The sequence below is a fragment of a genome (assembly GCF_019968985.1).
Source record: "MAG: Porospora cf. gigantea B chromosome Unknown PgB_NODE_213_length_28687_cov_137.063, whole genome shotgun sequence".
In the NCBI taxonomy this organism is placed as follows: domain Eukaryota; phylum Apicomplexa; class Conoidasida; order Eugregarinorida; family Porosporidae; genus Porospora; species Porospora cf. gigantea B.
Genome location: NW_027178797.1, coordinates 12,021 through 28,687, shown reverse-complemented (window position 1 = coordinate 28,687; position 16,667 = coordinate 12,021). Strand labels below are relative to the sequence as shown.

Sequence of the window (16,667 nt, the reverse complement as noted above, 5' to 3'; positions counted from 1 at the left end):
CGGCCGATCTCTCTCTGACGCTGATGCCTTGGGCGAGGCTCTCCCCGCTGATGCCGAGAACTCGCGTACCGTCCAAGACTTCGGACTGTTGACGGATTTATCGATAAAGCCCACAGCTGTGGATGTGGCCATGCTCAAGACTCTACTTGGTCCACTGAGTGCCCTAGGTGCTCTTTTCGGCCGATCTCTCTCTGACGCTGATCCCTTGGGCGAGGCTCTCCCCGCTGATGCCTTCGGCGAGGCTCTCCCCGCTGATGCCGAGAACTTGCGTACCGTCCAAGACTTCGGACTGTTGACGGATTTATCGATAAAGCCCACAGCTGTGGATGTGGCCATGCTCAAGACTCTACTTGGTCCACTGAGTGCCCTAGGTGCTCTTTTCGGCCGATCTCTCTCTGATGCTAGTGCGTTGGGCGAGGCTCTCCACGCTGATGCCTTCGGCGAGGCTCTCCCCGCTGATGCCGAGAACTTGCGTACCGTCCAAGACTTCGGACTGTTGACGGATTTATCGATAAAGCCCACAGCTGTGGATGTGGCCATGCTCCAGACTCTACTTGGTCCACTGAGTGCCCTAGGTGCCCTTTTCGGCCGATCTCTCTCTGATGCTAGTGCGTTGGGCGAGGCTCTCCCCGCTGATACCGAGAAGTCATCGGCGCCGTTTTAAATACATGTGAATTGATGCCACTCTTTGTAATAATGTCCTAGTGTACTACTCTAACTAGATTATTCATGAACACCTCACGATTCTTGGCTTGAGTAACAGGGACTCCACACACGCTCTCGTGTGCCCGAAGGCCTGAGCAATCACTAAATGTATGTACTTTCTCGGTAGAGTGTTGGTTCTGCCTCCTGTTTTCAGATGAGAGGCCTTTGGCGGCGTGTATCACTCATCTCATTCCTTTGGTAGGTTAGCACATATGCAATTCGCACTTAAATGACACTGATTCCAACGTCGGTGGACGATCGGTGGCGCGTAGGGCGACGCCTCGGTGCCGGTTCATTCGGCGAGATCTACGCCGGCGAGGCAATGGACCCACGAATTGTGCCCGCACGAGTCGCGATCAAATTTGAAGCGGCCACAGCCCGCCACCGACAGCTCCTCACAGAGGCGAAAGTCTACAAGCTCATGAGACGGGAGCCGGACTTCGGACGGGTGCACTGGTTTGGCCACTCGCTCAACCATCAGATTCTTGTTATGGACTTGCACGGCCAGAGTCTCGAGCACTACTTTAAAACGTGTGACGGCTTATCCCTAACAACAAGCTGCATGTTGACCTTGCAGATGGTGAGGCAGTATTCTCGATTCCACTCAGATACAGAGGCTCGAGACACTACATGCTAAGGGAGTTATTCACCGCGACGTCAAGCCTGAGAATTTCTTGTTGCAGGGATGCCGAGTGGTCCTTATTGATTTTGGGCTGGCCAAACGGTTTAAAAGCGCGAAGGGCCTTCATATTCCTTTCCGAACGGGGTTGACGCTGACAGGAACAGCCCGGTACGCCAGTCTCAATGCACATGAGGGCCATGAGCAAAGTCGTAGGGACGACTTGGAATCGGCCTTACTATGTTTGATCTATTTCGTGAGGAAGCGACTGCCTTGGCAGCAGTTGGCAGCCAGCACAAAGGAAGAAAAGTACGCGCAGATTCGAAAGGCGAAGCGAGCCATCACTATGGAGGAGCTCTGCAAGGGCCTCCCATCAGGACTCCTACAAGCCTGCATCTACGTTCGAGGCCTCGGATTCACGGAGCGACCGGATTACGAGTACCTCCGTCGACTCATTTCCTCCGTGATAGATCTGTTGCAAGAAGCGCCCAACCCGCATGCCGCCCCCGTGTACGACTGGGAACTCCCGCTCTCAGAGCGCCAAAGCCGCAGGTCACGCGAGATCGCTCTGATTGCCAAGATGCGACGTGATACGCACTCCTGGTCTCGCATCCCAAGATCAACTCATGAGGCGGTCATGGTCAGCTCCCGGATCGTTCCAACTCGAGCTCCGTTGAGCCCTTCCGTTCCAACTCGAGCCCCGTTGAGCCCTTCCTACGTTTCCAGGATGACGAGACCACCAAGGTACCAACTCTTAACACATAGTTAAACGAGGCCCCACGCCCACATGAAGTGTTGTTATGCGTGTGTTTTCTAAAAACCAAAATGAGATTGTTTATCTTGCTCAGTACAGCAGCTGTCTCTGCTGCTGAACCTCCATTTCAGGAAGCAGTACCTGTTCATCGGAATCACGAATCGGTCGTCGAGTATTTCGATGTCAAAAGTGCGATGTTCGAGGTGAAGCTGGAAGACCTAGAGTCTCAGAAGACTAAGACAACCACGCCTTCTGCACCCGAGATTGAACAGACGTCGAGAGGCCTTAGAGGTCTATAACCCTCGTTTTAAGGGTTGTGAACGGAATTCAGGGCGCTCGATTCGGAGCGCAGTTTCGTCACGTGAGAGCTTCTACGAGAGAGTATCTTGGCAGTGGTGGTGTATATTGCTACAATTTGACAATATCGCTAATGTCGCTTACGAACAGGCTGGCGTTCGCGCAACTGAACTGGTTCGAAGCAGACGCTTTTGATGAGTCTCCCTATACTCCATCCTCGTTTTATTGTTCTCCGTTCTTGGAGCCTCAAGAGGAGACAAGGTGGCCCCTTCAGCCTCCTCTTGACGGCCCCTTATCTTACCAAAGCCAATCTCTTCATGAGAGTCAATCTCTGTATGAGAGTCAATCGCTGCATGAATCGCTGTTATCAAGCGCTACCGATTTGAGCCCTATCTGTAGCTCATTACAGAGTCCGATCCCGATAGGAGTACCTCCTACGGATCCTATGGGACTTCCTCCTGCGGATCCTATGGATTCAGTCATGAGCTTCCGCAAAAGCCCTATGCTCTCACCCCTAGTCTCACCGGGTATTCCGGTCGAGGACAACATCTACCTGCAACCTATACCAGACAGCAGCGACCACAGCAGTTGCAGAGCCTCTGATACGGATGAGGAGCTTTGGGTGCCTAGGAGCAAGCGCCAGCGTGTGGCAAGTCCGGCCACCCCCAACGACGAACTCGATATCAGATCAGTAGCTCCACTCCCAGATTTGCCACCACCTTCTGACTGGGGACTTGTGGCTTCTCAGGCGCAGGGGGCGTCGTGGCTCGTCGACGAGGACAAGTACCTGACTAACCTGGTAGGAATGTTTCTGGGAGAAGGGGTTAAGGGCGGTCAAGGAGGTCGCATCCGCACAGGCGTGAAGTGGACAAAATTGGCTCAAGCAGTTAATTATTACTTCCATGAAGGCCATGATACGCGACGCGGAAGGCAATGCCGCGAGCGGTGGTTTAACCACCTGGATCCCGACCTTAAAAAAGGTGAATGGACTCTACAAGAAGACAAGCAAGTGCGAGAGCTCCACAAGCTTCATGGCAATCGCTGGTCGTTCATCGCAGCACAGCTCAAGGGCAGGACCGAACATGCTGTCAAGAACCGCTGGCATTCCTTCAGGAAGCATTAGTATAACAAAAATCGTTTGCTTTCAAACAAAAAAAAAGCATTTAAGATATGAAGAAGATCAGTAGATATGCTCTAGGAATGTTTTTGGGGAGAAGGGGTCAAGGGAGACGCATCCGCAGAAGTGGACAAAATTGGCTCAAGCAGTTAATTAGTACTTCCATGAAGGCCACGATAGTCGACTCGGAAGCGCGAGTGGCGGTTTTAACCACCTGGATCCCGACCTTAAAAAAGGTGAATGGACTCTACGAGAAGACAAGCGTACAAGAGCTCCACAAACTTCATGGTAGTTGGTCGTTCGTCGTAGCACAGCTCAAGGGCAGGACCGAGCATGCTGTCAAGAACCGCTGGCATTCCTTCAGGCAGCATTAATGTAACAAAGATCGTTTGCTGACAAAAAAGGGTATTTCAGATGTCGAGTGAAGATGGCCCCGGCCAACAGCTAGCACTCTTACCTGAGGATAAGGAGGTGGACAAGGATGAGGCCATGGAGGCACTAATGCGAGTGATGGGCGATGACGAGAGCGTATTGTTTAACACCCGGAAGCCGAAAGATTTTGGAACCGGGGTCGCTACAGGCCTGAAAAACATAGGAATTGGCGTTGGCGCAGGCCTGGCTGCCTTGGTGGCAGCACCGGTGCACGGATACAAGACGGATAAAAATAAGACTGGTGGACTATTCAAGGGGATGGCTGTAGGTGTGGCCAGTGCTGTGGCGCTACCGATTGCCGGCATTGGTACCGGTCTCTACCAGATTGGTCGAGGTGTGGTCAACACCCCCGAAGCCATAAAGGAGAGCCAAAACGGAAAGAAATGGGACAAGAAAACCGGGGAGTGGGTTGTTTACAGGTACTACTTGGATCAAGACGAAGCCGCCTGTGTCGCACGACTTGCACAAATAAAGGAGGACATGAGGCTCATCGAAGGACTGCAACCGCCAGCATCGAAGACGACGGGTGGCCAACGTAAGGTCCTCGACACGGAGTATTACGATACACTTGGAGTCCCAACCGACGCCAGCTCAGGCGAAGTCAAGAAGGCCTACTATAAGTTGGCCATGGCATGCCACCCAGACAAGAACAAGGACGACCCAGACGCCAATCTGAAGTTCCAGAAGTTGGGTGAAGCGTACCAAATCCTAAGCGATGATGAACTGCGGTTGAAGTATGACACCGAAGGAAAGGGTGCCACTCAAGAGATGGACCTTGTCGATGGATCGATGATCTTCACCTTGCTCTTCGGTTCCGAAACTCTGGAGCCATGGACAGGCAAGATGCGTACACTCTTGATGATGGACTCAGAGGTTATGGACGACATGCTCGCTGAGGGCGTTCAACACAAGCTCGTGGAAGGCCAACACGAATTAGATGTTTGTCTTCTGGCGGGACGCCTGCGTGACAGATGCGCGATGATCGTCGAGGCCACCTTTCTGGCTGAGGAGAAACCCGAAAGTAAGAAGGTCGTCTCTCAGTTGCGGGATTCGTGGAGGGAGCAGATGAAACAACAGATACATGAGTTGTGCGGCACCACCTTCGGTCCCTTATTTATGTCCGCCGTTGGATGGACCTATGAGAATGTGGCCAACATCTACCTTGGCAAGCAAGACGCGTGGGCCAAGGGCCAGTACTACAAGGCTGATGCCCAATTCCGTTACATGGGCAACGTGGTAAAGACCGCCAGAGTCTCGGCTCGCACTATCATGGCCAGCCAGAAGGCTGCGAAGAAGTCGAAGAAGAAAGCAAAGCGTGAGGAACGAAAGCGTCGGAAGGAAGAGAAGCGTGTGCAGAGGGAGATGCGGAAAGGCGTCAGCAAATCGATGAGCATGACCAACGATTCGGTGATTGGCGACACGACCTCCAGCGATCTGGATCCACTTGCTGAGGAAGAGGCCCTCGGAATGATGGTGGAGACGTTTCTGTCTATCGCTATCATCGAGGTCGAGGACACAGTTCGAAAAGCAGCGAAGAAGTTCCTTAAAGATATGGTGGAAGGGGCAGAAGAAGGCGAGGATTATGAGCGACTGAAAAGTGTACGAGCGGGCATTCTCCTTGAGCTAGGCTCGGTGATGCAAGATGTGGCGAAGGAGAGAGAAACGGACAGGAGCAACTTTCGCGTCACTGATGCCGTTAGTGAGGCGTACGTGGCCGCTGTCAAGAGGAAAGACGAAGAGTTGCATCCGAGTAACTGAAATCTCAACGTTCTTCAAACGGCAGACTGTTGAGATTTCGTTAGTCTTCGAAAGGCTGGCAGAGTGCTTCCAGGGCGTTGCTGTAGTCCAGATTGTCAGCGACGAACTCGTGGGGTCCTATCCGTAATCGAAGGTGAGATCCTCGCAGTAGATGCCTTAGGAATGCTAGCATCTCAACTGGATTCGGGAACTCCTTCGATATTTCCTCTGCGGACGTTACCTCAATCCTGTAAACCCGTAGCTGCTGATCAACAAGAGGTTGGATGACGCGTCCGGCAGAATCCACGACTGAAGGTCCGATACGCAGAAGGTGAGACATGGTTTTTGGCAAATTCTGATCAGTGATGAAGTCACCCTCGTCGCGTTAAATCTGTATATGGAAGGCATCACTGCGAATCGCATTGCCGAACTTTACACAGGTAGACCCTGGCAAGAAGCTGACGAGAGCACACTCAGTAGGACGGCACTGAAGAAGCGCAGGAGACTCGAAGAGTCCAGAACCGAACAACGCAAACGCAAAAAACTGAAGAAGCAAGCCCGCGGCGCTGTGAAGAAGCTACCGGTGCCCCATGCAGACGAGCTCCCGCCACAGGAGGCAGCCGAGGGGGCATCGGTGACGGAAGCAGCCAAGGGTGAATCGGCCAAGGGGGAATCGGTGACCGAGGCAGCCAAGGGGGAATCGGTGACCGAGGCGGCCAAGGGGGAATCGGTGACCGAGGCAGCCGAGGGGGAATCGGTGACGGACGCAGCGAAGGGGGCGTCCGTGAACGAGCCCTTCATTCCTCGAAGGGTCAAACGTCGGCAAGAGTTTGAAGATCGTTCTTCCAATGCTCCTCATATCTTGGTTGATATGAATTTCGAAGCGCTGGAATCCAACAAAGAGCTCATATCCCTCAAGCAGCAGGTCGCCACGAGCTACAGCATCAACTTCAAGGCTCCAACCCCCTTTCGCCTGGGTTTCGTCGGGCTTGGGTCATACATGCTCTCCAATGACGGCCTGGCTAAGTGTTCTGGGGCCGGTAGTTGGTGTTGCGGCATAACTAGCGTTAAACTCGAGTGTCTCGTCAACGACGATACTCGAAGCAGGTTCATTTACCTCACGGCCGACTCACCTACCACGCTTGACACGATCGAAGATGACAACATCTTGATCATTGGAGGTCTCATCGATAGGAACCGCTACCCCAAACTGACTCTTACCAAGGCCAACGACATTGGCATTCGGACAGCCCGCTTGCCTATTGGAGAGTTCCTAGCTGTGCGAGGGTCCAAGGTGTTGACTGTTAATCAAGTGGTATCCATTCTCACGAGTTTTAGGGAGAAAGGTGACTGGAAGGAAGCATTCGAACATGCCATTCCTTCTAGAAAAGTCTAATCATATCGAATGTTCACGACGAGGATCTGTTAAGTGCGTCTTGGTTACTCCTGGGTCCCCATGCATCGTCGCGAGATTCGGACGCGTCACGCGGAGAGTTGCTGATGAATTGCACATGTTCCGCTCACCGTTGACAACTCTACGAGGCTGCATGGAGTCGTAAAGGGCTGCGTGGTGTATCAACGCTAGTAACGCAACAATGCTGATGGTAGCTGAAACTGCTGCCGGACCAGCTGTGAACTTCGCCAGGCAGAACAACACCACGGCAAACATGAAAAGCGATACACCGCACTCCAAAATGAATAATCCAAGCTTTGTGTATTTGCTCAGCAGGGCGGTAGCTTCTGTAACATCAGATTCGCAAGTGCCTCGAAGAACTTTTTCGGGGGTGAATACCATGAGTAGGACGCACAGACACGTAACCGCCGTCAGTAGTCCAGCTGAACTTGTAGACACGACTACAAACAGCAAAGACTGGGGCCCCAACCGGATCAGCGCAGGGGTAAGCCCGGCAATGATACTGCTGACTCGTGCCAACATCGTCACTGCGAACACCCAGTAGTCCAGCTCCCTCTTTAGGATTCGGACGGACTCCAAATTGACATCTGACAGGAGTTCGAGTTTTCGAGCGTGAATCATGTTTTTGCCGGTGACATCATGCATAATAATTTACGATGCTACGTATCTTTCAGCGCAGTATCTGTGAATGTAGAATGAGATTGACTCATGAAGCTGATGTCGTCACTTCGCGGCCCTAGTCTTGGCGACCTTCACCGATTCGTGAATGAACCACTGGTACCAGTTCTCGAGCTGGAACAACGTAAGATTGGCGAGAAATAACAATAGAATCACTGTAAGGTGCGCCTTTACTTGGTCACCCAAGTCTATGAACACCAGCGTTGTTCTCCCCAAGTTCTACGTCACTCGAGTTATGACGCTTCGGCCAGGGAGTCAATATCATAGGACTTACCTGGTTCATGGCTGTCTTGCGGTCTACAGCGTAGGCACTGTACAGTTCTCTGAAGACCATGGACAGGTGGTTGTTGTAGTAGGCATGGAACACCGCGTCTTCCATGTAGCGGTCAGAATAGAGGGCATCCCATACCGTCTCTATCAGCCACCAAGAGGGCTCCAGACACGGGGCATTCGCGTGACAGATGACGCGCTGCAGCTCCACGAGGAACCGCAAATCCAGCGCCCGGCTGCAAAGGGCCTGGAAGGCAGCGTAAACTGGCTTGAAGGTCTTCACAGCCACCTGTACGCCTTTCCGGTCATTCTGCTTTAGCGCCTCCTTAGCAAGCGAGGACGCGAGCACATGACAGACGATTCCGTTGCACTTCATGATGGTCTCGTTGTCGCAAAGAAGCGAATTCAGCGTGGTTGCATCTCTATGGTCAGCCGCGGCGCGGATATGATCAAGCAGCGGCGCATTCTGGCGAAAGAGCGTTGCCTCGTTCACAAGCTCCTTTCCCATAGAATCCACAACATTTTGAGAAAGAGTCTTCGACACTCCGATATGCACGGCTTTCAGCATCCTGTCGGCCACGTCGTCAGCAGTCTCAGGAGGCGGCGTGGTCGGTGCAGGAGTACGAGTCTCAGGGGCGGGGCGAGCTCTGAACATGGAACGGCCGCCTTGAGTGATCACATCGGTGGTTCTTTCAGCGCGATTGCCGAAACCGCCACCGAAGGTGCGTTCTCCGGCACCGCGAGGGGGACCAGCGCGAGAAAAGGTTAGCTCCGACCGGCCTCCCATTCGATCACCTCCCATTCGATCACCTCCCATTCGATCACCTCCCATTCGATCTCCTCCCATTCGATCTCCTCCCATTCGGTCTCCTCCCATTCGGTCTCCGAAACGAGGGCGGTCACCCATTCGATCACCCATGCGATCTCCACCAAAGCGACGGTCGAATCCAGAATCCCTTCCCTGGAAGCCCTCACGACGATCTCCATATCCAGCTCGAGTCGACTGGGCAGGCGCCTGGTTACGGGTCCAAGTGCGCTCGCCACCATCATGATCGCGGCCTCCAAAGTTACCGCGTCGTTCACCGTAGCCGCCTCTATCGCCGTAGCCGCCACCTCTATCGCCGTAGCCGCCACTTCTTTCACCGTAGCCACCACTTCTTTCACCGTAGCCACCACCTCTATCGCCGTAGCCACCTCCTCCGTAGGAAGGGGTGAATGTCTGCTGCTCCTTCTGCTGGTGGTCAAGCGCGACCTGGTGCAGGTCCATCTTCTCCATTCGAGGAGGCATGGCGGCAAATTGTTAATTACACTACCACAATTCCAGTGCAGAAACCTCTCCATAAAACTTAGAAGCATGTGCCTTGTACAATCTCTCGACCTCTGAAACATACCGCTTGTGCGCCCCGTCGACATCCAAAGGTTCGCGATACTGGGTCAGATCTATCGGTTCGCCAAACACCAAGTGGGACATGTTCAACATGGGCAGGATTGGCAAAAACCATCGGCCTGCTGGAAGTACGCCTGGAATGGAGAATTTGTTGAGCCACAATCTGAGTTTCCACGCTCCCTGCACGTTCCAGAACGTGAATCTCTCGCCAAAGTTGAAGACAGGAACAACTCGATACCCGTAGGTAAGCGCCAGCTTCAGAAATCCCTTGCGGTTTTTGATGTAAAGTCGGTCACATCCATTGCTGAAGATGGTTGCCTCCTCGAAGCCTCCTGGTATGAGTCCAACACTTTTGCCCTGTGACATGATGCCTTCAAAGTCTTTTCGTGAGGATGAGTGGGTCCTTCCAACCAACGAAACCAGTGGAGTGAACAGGGGAGAATAAAAAAGCAGTGGGGAGAAACAGAAATGTACATGTCGCATCCCTTCCCAGGCAAACAGTCGAGACCAACCACAACAATAGACGCCATGCGGCATTATTGCATAAACAGTGGGCTTCTCAGGATCCAATGAGCCATCGGCTACTGTGATAGACGCCTCGGAGCACGAGTCCGTGATGGTTTCGAAAACCCAGTTGGCCATTGCTGGAGATGGTTCAGGCCGCCAGAAGTATAACGAGACCAGGATGGCGGCAAGCGAGATTCCAACAGAATAGTAGCCTCGGAGGAAGCACCACACAGCTGCGAGTGGACTCACCACAGATCCAAGCCACAACACAATGAAGAAAACCCACACAGCCAGCATCTCAACCGATAAACCAGTGGTTTTTCTAAAGGGGCCCCACTGGTACCATACCCACGTCTTCACATTCAGCGTGGCCAATGTCAAAGGGCATCTCAAGCGTCGGACGCAAAGCTAAATATGAGTCCCTGCGGCCAGATTTCGTTCGTTAATCTTCGTCATCCTTTTCGACCGTCACCCTGGGAGGACCGATATCCTGAGTATCCCTCTGTCCGAACTGCTCCCCCCGCTGCCGCCCCTTCGGAGAAGGTTTGACCCCACAGGTCAAATACCTGTGGAGTCAATAACAGATATAAAAAAGGTATGTGCACAGGAGTCCAGTTCTTCACAGAGGATGGAACAACAATTGTCGGCCGTACCCTAGAGTTTGGTATTGGCATAGGGGGCGAACTCATGTTCGTTCCCGCCGGAATCCACCGGTCGTCCCCACCATCCGAGCCGAGTCCTCTCGCCTCAACATGGACGACTAAGTATGCTGCTGTTGGTATGAATGCCTCTGCCGTTGGCTATGACTGCATCTTTGACGGTATCAATTCTGAGGGTTTGAGCGTTTCGATGTTCTACTTCCTTGGGTACAGTGATGTAACCGCCCACAATCCTGAGAACCCTACCCATCTTGTCGACCTTGTTCACCTCAATGAATTCATGCTGTCTATGTTCAAGGATTGCGACGAAGTCAAACGTGACTTGCCAAAGATTAAGGTATTCGCGGAGGCGCAGGCTTATCTTGGGGGCATCGTGGCCCCCCTCCATTTCCGAGTATGCGACCAGCGAGGAGGAGACATCGTGGTGGAATACACCAACCCTGCCGGACTGGAGATACATGACAACCATGCTCACGTCTTCACCAACGCACCTCCCTTCCAGTGGCATATCACCAATCTCCGAAACTACCTCAGCGTGAGCAATGTCAATGGGGATCTCAAGGGTCTTCCCGGCAACCAAATCGACGAAAAGTTGAATCTGAGCCCACTTGGCGCAGGTCACGGTGGCCTTCCGCTTCCAGGTGGAATTTCGTCTGCGGCCAGGTTCATCCGTGCGTTTTTCTTCAGAAACATGACCCCTAGTTTTCCGACAGGGAAGGAGGCTGTTAAGAAGACAGTAACCATCTTGAACAACTTTGATATTCCGTTCGGTTCGGCGGCTACCCCAACTCCAACCGTTACTCTCTACCACAAGACCCACTGGACTTCTGTACATAACCTCAAGGATCTCGTCTACTTCTTCCACACCGCTGACGACCACAGCCTCCGTAAAGTTAACCTGAAGGAGCTCCAGTGTGGAACGGAGATCATCCATATCGGATTATCTGACGAAGAGCCCCGTGACATTACGAAAAGTGGTGTGATCGAAGCCAGACGACTCCCCGCTGTTTGACATCTCCGAAGGGATGCCAAAGGGCATGAGTTTTGAGGAAAGGTGGAGATCCATCAATGACAGTGGAATTACAACTGTGAAGGTGGAGATCCATCAATGACAAAGTGAGAAAATTATTCCAGCGATCAGATAAGGAGGTAGTTCATAATAGAGTTATCAAAACAACAATACACAGGCGTACAGTTCACTACAAAAGGTGGGGCCTCGCTTACTCATAGTTAATAATTGAAATATCAAAACCAAAGAATGTGCACTGGTATACAGTTCATTACAGACGACGGCACTACCGTTGCCGCCCGTACCCTTGAGTTTGCTGCCCAATGCGGGGGCGAACTGATGTTCGTTCCCGCCGGAATCCACCGGTCGTCCCCACCATCCGAGCCGAGTCCTCTCGCCTCAACATGGACGACTAAGTATGCTGCACTTGGTATGAATGCTGCTTCTGCTGGCTATGACTGCATCTTTGACGGTATCAATTCTGAGGGGTTGAGCGTTTCGATGTTCTACTTCCTTGGGTACAGTGATGTTACCGCGCACAATCCTGAGAACCCTACCCATCTTGTCGATCTCGTCCACCTCAATGAATTCATGCTGTCTATGTTCAAGGATTGCGACGAAGTCAAACGTGACTTGCCAAAGATTAAGGTATTCGCGGAGGCGGAGACTTATCTTGGGGGCATCGTGGCCCCCCTCCATTTCCGAGTATGCGACCAGCGAGGAGGAGACATCGTGGTGGAATACACCAACCCTGCTGGACTGGAGATACATGACAACCATGCTCACGTCTTCACCAACGCACCTCCCTTCCAGTGGCATATCACAAATCTCCGAAACTACCTCAGCGTGGCCAACGTCACTCCTGACCCTCGAGTTTTGCCAGGCCACCAAATCGACGAAAAGTTGAACATGGGCCCACTAGGCGCTGGTCACGGCTGTAAAGGTCTTCCCGGCTCGTTTACTCCTACAGACAGATTCATTCGCGCGTTTTTCTTCAGAAACTTTACCCCAAGTGTTCCAACAGCGAAGGAGGCTATCAAGAAGGCAGTAACCATCTTGAACAACTTCGACATCCCTGTCGGAACGGTCTCGACCGTCACTCCCACCCTTACCTACTGCTCTGAGACATTCTACACCTCTGTGCATGACCTCTCAGACCTTGTTTACTACTTCCACACCACCGACGACCACGCTCTCCGTAAAGTCAACCTGAAGGCGTTTCTGGGTAAGAACGAGATCCTTAGAATCCCTCTCTCCGATGAGGAACCACGGGATATTACCTCATCCGCCGTAGCCTCGGCCGTGTCCAACCTTCTTCCTGCCGCCAAGGTAGCCGGGAGCCACGTTGGTGAGGTGACCCTTGCATGATGCACGGCACTTGATGTCTCATAAGCGAAATACGATTTGCGACGAAAAATTTCTTTGTGTGCACATTATGTGGATCAATGGTGTCATTCTGGTTCTGTTGACTGGACCAGCTGTCAGTTCCACGACCTCACCACCGTCCGATGAGCATCCGCTTGAAGTCATTCTTGACTGGCTGCCATGTGCAGAGGCGATAGGTGATATATCAACTGAACCTTTTTTACGCATAATTGGTGAAGTTACAGGGTTTTTCCAATATGGAAATTTCGGATCTCTACAGACAAACGAGACGGAGGTGGTTGATGAGTTTCGCAAACTGGGAATGGGATCACATAGTATCCGAGTGCAGTTGCAGCCAGAACTGTACCTGGCCCGTCGACAACTAACTGCGTTGGATGCCATGCTGATGGATGGCGTACCCGATACAACAGCTTTCCAAAAGAAATTCGAGGAGATGTCTCAGATCGTAGAAGAGTACATCATGGTGAAACCCGTTCCCCCAATGGACATGGTGGTCCCTCACGCAGTCGCACAACACTTTCGAAATGGAATGAGGCGAGACGACGCCATTGCCAAGATGCTCTCCCTCTACGCTGTTCTTCAGATGTACACCCTAGAGACCAGTAGCACGGTGCCAGACATCCAACCGTGGTGGTTGCCAATGTTGTGTGACGATCTCTTCCCCGCGGGCGAGATCAATGACCTGTGGATGAAGCTGATTCACCTCGCGCCCTGCGTAGATGCTGCGGAGGTTGCAAAGGTTCGGGAACCTATAGACATGGAGATGGTGTTGGAAAATATGCCCGTGGATTGGGAGGCGTACCACTCGAAATTCAACGATCCTGGAGCTCAATTTCTATGGCCCATGGCTAGCTCAGTTGGCGCTCACCTGAGACACGCCTGGATGGTATTCAACCATAAGCGCGACGAGACATCGCTCCAGCACATAAACGTCGCCGTCATTGACACCGAGTGTTCAATGGACAACCCTGATCTTGAGTTCTTCGAGATTCCTGAACCCCACTGCGTTGTAGGCGACCCCAACACAATCGGAAAAACGCCAATCACTACCTGCAAAGCTTACAACGCCTGGAAGCCGGGACAGCCCGTGAATGCATTGGTTGGTGCTCGCCTTCATGGCACGTCAGTTGCAGGCATCATTGCGTCCAAAGCCAATAATGGTCTAGGGGTTATACCAGCCTGTCCCATGTGCAAGGTGCATTGTATCAGAGCAGCAGATGATAACAGTAGGCTTACATCGAGCTCGCTGCTGCTCGCATATGATTACCTTCTCATGTTCCATGAGTACTTCCCAGTATCTAACCACTCTTACGGGGGGGTTACCTACTTGACTGCCGAGTTCAACGCCCTCCAGCGACTGCAGAAGGTAGGCCATATTATGGTGATCGCTGCAGGTAATTCTGCTTGCGCTCCTGGAGACGACGGGTGCGACAGCTTCTACGCCCCTGCCATGTATCCATTACCGAACATAATAAGCGTTGGTGCTAGCAACATTCGAGGTGAAGCCACCTACTTCTCCAATCACGGTGATGACCTCGTTGACGTGTATGCCCCAGGCTACGACATCCTAGTCCTCACCAGCCAGACTAACCCTAATCAGATGGGTCTTCAGCACGGCACGTCCTTCGCGGCTCCGTATGTCGCCTCAGCCGTCGCCATGATTCGAGCGCTGCGACCTGCGGCGCCAGCGGAACTTATAGTTCGGAAGGTGGTAGACGGAGCAACTCGACGGGGTCCCCAGAACTTGCGTCTTCTGGATTCCGCGGAGATGATGGAGCAGGTGATACATGAGCTGGAATTTCCACCTACGACGACAACTACGACGAAGATGCCCGCGACTTCCGCAAGAGAAGCCCTTTCACCCAGACATCCTGATGGAGGTTGGATGCTCGGAGGTTGGATCATCACGCTGGTAGTGGTGCTTTTGTTGTGACGCGGTCGTTTCTGTGCATCGACAGACAGAGCAAATCGTAACGCGTGAGAGTCAGTCCCGTCAAGCACCATAGACAATATCGTGGACTCAGTTCTGTCCGGTAGAAGATCGAACTATCTGCTCCAGGCTCCATGAGGAGTGCGCTACAGGGTCGAGGTCACACTGAAGCGCTTTCTGCGCTCGCATTACTGCTTTTGAGAGGTTGAAGTGCTTCTTGTCTTCCACTAGGAGGTTCATGGCTAATGTTTCTGCGTATTCCTGGAGTAATGAGGACAGCTGCTCCTCCTCCAAGACCAGCAGCTGGCGATCCGTCACAGTACCATTCATCAGACACTCCTTCGTGTCACCGATTGGGGGTTGAACAGGGGGCATCCTTCCGTAGCGTTCAGTATGTACCGTCGCAAGGCCAGATACGGCGGATAAGGCCAACTGCGCAGCCTCTGACTGAGGAAGCGTCTCAGTTTCAGTTGAAAATGAGTCAAGGAACTTCAGAGTGGCCTCTAGATCGCTGGGCGTCAGGTCTGCGTCAACGGGTGCGTCTGAACTCACGAGGGGCTAGAAGAGGCCTGATCTCGTCGGTCAACGGAAACCCTGTAAGAATGTGATTGCGCATTAATGCATTCGTTCGTTGAAGTCGAGCAGTCCGTCTTTCAGCTGCCAGCCGTCGACTCTCGGAGTCCTGGACGTCAGGCTCTAGGCGTTCTCCTGAGTCCTTCAGTTCCAACCGAGGTAGTGGGGCAGCGGGCACGTCGATCTCTTTCTTTGGGGGCTCCGCCTCGTCGTAAACCTCCACGGGCTGCAGCTTGGGAGTTGCTGGGCTGACTTCAGCCATACCTGGCGCCTCATCGGAGGACAGCACTGCCTGTGCGACTATGGCCCTTAACGGCAGCGGACGTCTAACGCTCTCGTGCAGCCGGACGCTTGGAGTCGGCCGTTGCATCTGTCCTTGTTTCTCACGGTTAATATTTGGAGAGGCCTTCGACTTCGTCCGAGTCGGCCTGATGGCTGTTTTGGATCTGGTTGGAGGTGGATGTGGAAGAGTGACACTCTTAAGTGGAGGGGGCTTCGCGGCCACAGGCACTGCCAACGGCGTTGCAGGCTCCAAGGTCTCCGTCTCCCCCTCTGGTTTGAGCTTCAACAGAGAATCAAGCGACAAAGGCCCCTTGAAGTCAGATTTTGGGACCGGAGTTTTGACCGCAGGAGGCTTGAACGAAGGGCTTGCCTCCAACCGCCGCACCAAGGAATCCATCCCGCTCTTTTCTACCTCACTCTCCAGTCGCATGCACTTCTGAACAGGTTCGTCATATGGTAGAGGACCATCCAAGCGCCTTTTCTTTATGACGTCCAATGGTAGAGGGCCATCGAAGTCCACCGGAGGCTTCACAAGGCTCTTGGCCTTCGCCTTTACCTTCACATCCTTGGGTTTAATCTCCTTAGCCTTTGGTTTCACTTCCTTGGGCTTTATTTCCTTAGGTTTAGCATCCTTCGGTTTGATCTCACTGGACTTAATCTCTTTAAGCAGCTTAGGCTTTGCCTTGGCTTTTATCTCTTTAACCTTGGTCTCTTGAGGAGGCGAGGGCGCTATCCCTTGAGTCCCTTGAGAACTTGACGGAGGCGGCAATCCTGGCGATGCAGGACATTCCTTAGCATTCTTCAATGTAACTCGGAGTTTCTGTTTCAATGCGAGAATATGTTCTGCGCTAGACTTTGATTGTAAGCCACTCTTTCCGCCAAAAATGGATGACACCTCCTTCATCACAAAT

General features: G+C 52.7%; 12 protein-coding genes across 18 annotated transcripts; 8 read left to right on the top strand and 4 right to left on the bottom strand.

Moving 5' to 3' along the window:
* Positions 1–130: 130 nt before the first annotated feature.
* Positions 131–664, top strand: KVP17_000853 (uncharacterized protein; the record flags this gene model as incomplete). The annotated part of the gene is made up of 1 exon (XM_068515700.1): positions 131–664. One exon carries the CDS (start codon positions 131–133, stop codon positions 662–664), a length of 534 nt encoding a protein of 177 aa, XP_068376960.1.
* Positions 665–934: 270 nt separating this feature from the next.
* On the top strand, positions 935–2,093 carry KVP17_000860 (uncharacterized protein; the record flags this gene model as incomplete). Its single annotated transcript, XM_068515718.1, has 2 exons — positions 935–1,285; positions 1,314–2,093. 2 exons carry the CDS (start codon positions 935–937, stop codon positions 2,091–2,093), a joined length of 1,131 nt encoding a protein of 376 aa, XP_068376978.1.
* Positions 2,094–2,508: 415 nt separating this feature from the next.
* Positions 2,509–3,498, top strand: KVP17_000849 (uncharacterized protein; the record flags this gene model as incomplete). The annotated part of the gene is made up of 1 exon (XM_068515696.1): positions 2,509–3,498. The coding sequence occupies one exon, from the start codon at positions 2,509–2,511 to the stop codon at positions 3,496–3,498; it is 990 nt and encodes a 329-aa protein (XP_068376956.1).
* A 408-nt stretch (positions 3,499–3,906) lies between these two features.
* Positions 3,907–5,682, top strand: KVP17_000863 (uncharacterized protein; the record flags this gene model as incomplete). Its single annotated transcript, XM_068515723.1, has 1 exon — positions 3,907–5,682. One exon carries the CDS (start codon positions 3,907–3,909, stop codon positions 5,680–5,682), a length of 1,776 nt encoding a protein of 591 aa, XP_068376983.1.
* A 40-nt stretch (positions 5,683–5,722) lies between these two features.
* On the bottom strand, positions 5,723–6,001 carry KVP17_000858 (uncharacterized protein; the record flags this gene model as incomplete). The annotated part of the gene is made up of 1 exon (XM_068515713.1): positions 5,723–6,001. The coding sequence occupies one exon, from the start codon at positions 5,999–6,001 to the stop codon at positions 5,723–5,725; it is 279 nt and encodes a 92-aa protein (XP_068376973.1).
* Positions 6,002–6,058: 57 nt separating this feature from the next.
* Positions 6,059–7,057, top strand: KVP17_000851 (uncharacterized protein; the record flags this gene model as incomplete). The annotated part of the gene is made up of 1 exon (XM_068515698.1): positions 6,059–7,057. One exon carries the CDS (start codon positions 6,059–6,061, stop codon positions 7,055–7,057), a length of 999 nt encoding a protein of 332 aa, XP_068376958.1.
* On the bottom strand, positions 7,058–7,720 carry KVP17_000866 (uncharacterized protein; the record flags this gene model as incomplete). Its single annotated transcript, XM_068515727.1, has 1 exon — positions 7,058–7,720. The coding sequence occupies one exon, from the start codon at positions 7,718–7,720 to the stop codon at positions 7,058–7,060; it is 663 nt and encodes a 220-aa protein (XP_068376987.1).
* A 78-nt stretch (positions 7,721–7,798) lies between these two features.
* KVP17_000859 (uncharacterized protein) lies at positions 7,799–10,214 on the bottom strand (the record flags this gene model as incomplete). 4 transcript variants are annotated; one of them, XM_068515717.1, is made up of 2 exons in its annotated part: positions 7,799–7,972; positions 8,028–9,311. In XM_068515717.1, 2 exons carry the CDS (start codon positions 9,309–9,311, stop codon positions 7,799–7,801), a joined length of 1,458 nt encoding a protein of 485 aa, XP_068376977.1. The 4 variants fall into 4 exon arrangements, with proteins under 4 accessions (XP_068376977.1, XP_068376976.1, XP_068376975.1 ...); XM_068515716.1 differs by having other exon boundaries at positions 7,799–7,867; positions 8,028–8,678; XM_068515715.1 differs by lacking the exon at positions 7,799–7,972 and adding an exon at positions 9,415–10,214 and having other exon boundaries at positions 8,789–9,332.
* A 300-nt stretch (positions 10,215–10,514) lies between these two features.
* KVP17_000850 (uncharacterized protein) lies at positions 10,515–11,588 on the top strand (the record flags this gene model as incomplete). Its single annotated transcript, XM_068515697.1, has 1 exon — positions 10,515–11,588. One exon carries the CDS (start codon positions 10,515–10,517, stop codon positions 11,586–11,588), a length of 1,074 nt encoding a protein of 357 aa, XP_068376957.1.
* A 246-nt stretch (positions 11,589–11,834) lies between these two features.
* Positions 11,835–12,953, top strand: KVP17_000864 (uncharacterized protein; the record flags this gene model as incomplete). The annotated part of the gene is made up of 1 exon (XM_068515724.1): positions 11,835–12,953. The coding sequence occupies one exon, from the start codon at positions 11,835–11,837 to the stop codon at positions 12,951–12,953; it is 1,119 nt and encodes a 372-aa protein (XP_068376984.1).
* Positions 12,954–13,020: 67 nt separating this feature from the next.
* KVP17_000862 (uncharacterized protein) lies at positions 13,021–14,904 on the top strand (the record flags this gene model as incomplete). 2 transcript variants are annotated; one of them, XM_068515722.1, is made up of 1 exon in its annotated part: positions 13,021–14,904. In XM_068515722.1, one exon carries the CDS (start codon positions 13,021–13,023, stop codon positions 14,902–14,904), a length of 1,884 nt encoding a protein of 627 aa, XP_068376982.1. The 2 variants fall into 2 exon arrangements, with proteins under 2 accessions (XP_068376982.1, XP_068376981.1); XM_068515721.1 differs by having other exon boundaries at positions 13,273–14,904.
* Positions 14,905–14,991: 87 nt separating this feature from the next.
* KVP17_000855 (uncharacterized protein) lies at positions 14,992–16,660 on the bottom strand (the record flags this gene model as incomplete). 3 transcript variants are annotated; one of them, XM_068515705.1, is made up of 2 exons in its annotated part: positions 14,992–15,425; positions 15,454–16,660. In XM_068515705.1, the coding sequence occupies 2 exons, from the start codon at positions 16,658–16,660 to the stop codon at positions 14,992–14,994; spliced, it is 1,641 nt and encodes a 546-aa protein (XP_068376965.1). The 3 variants fall into 3 exon arrangements, with proteins under 3 accessions (XP_068376965.1, XP_068376966.1, XP_068376967.1); XM_068515706.1 differs by lacking the exon at positions 15,454–16,660 and having other exon boundaries at positions 14,992–15,276; XM_068515707.1 differs by lacking the exon at positions 14,992–15,425 and having other exon boundaries at positions 15,431–16,660.
* Positions 16,661–16,667: the final 7 nt, after the last annotated feature.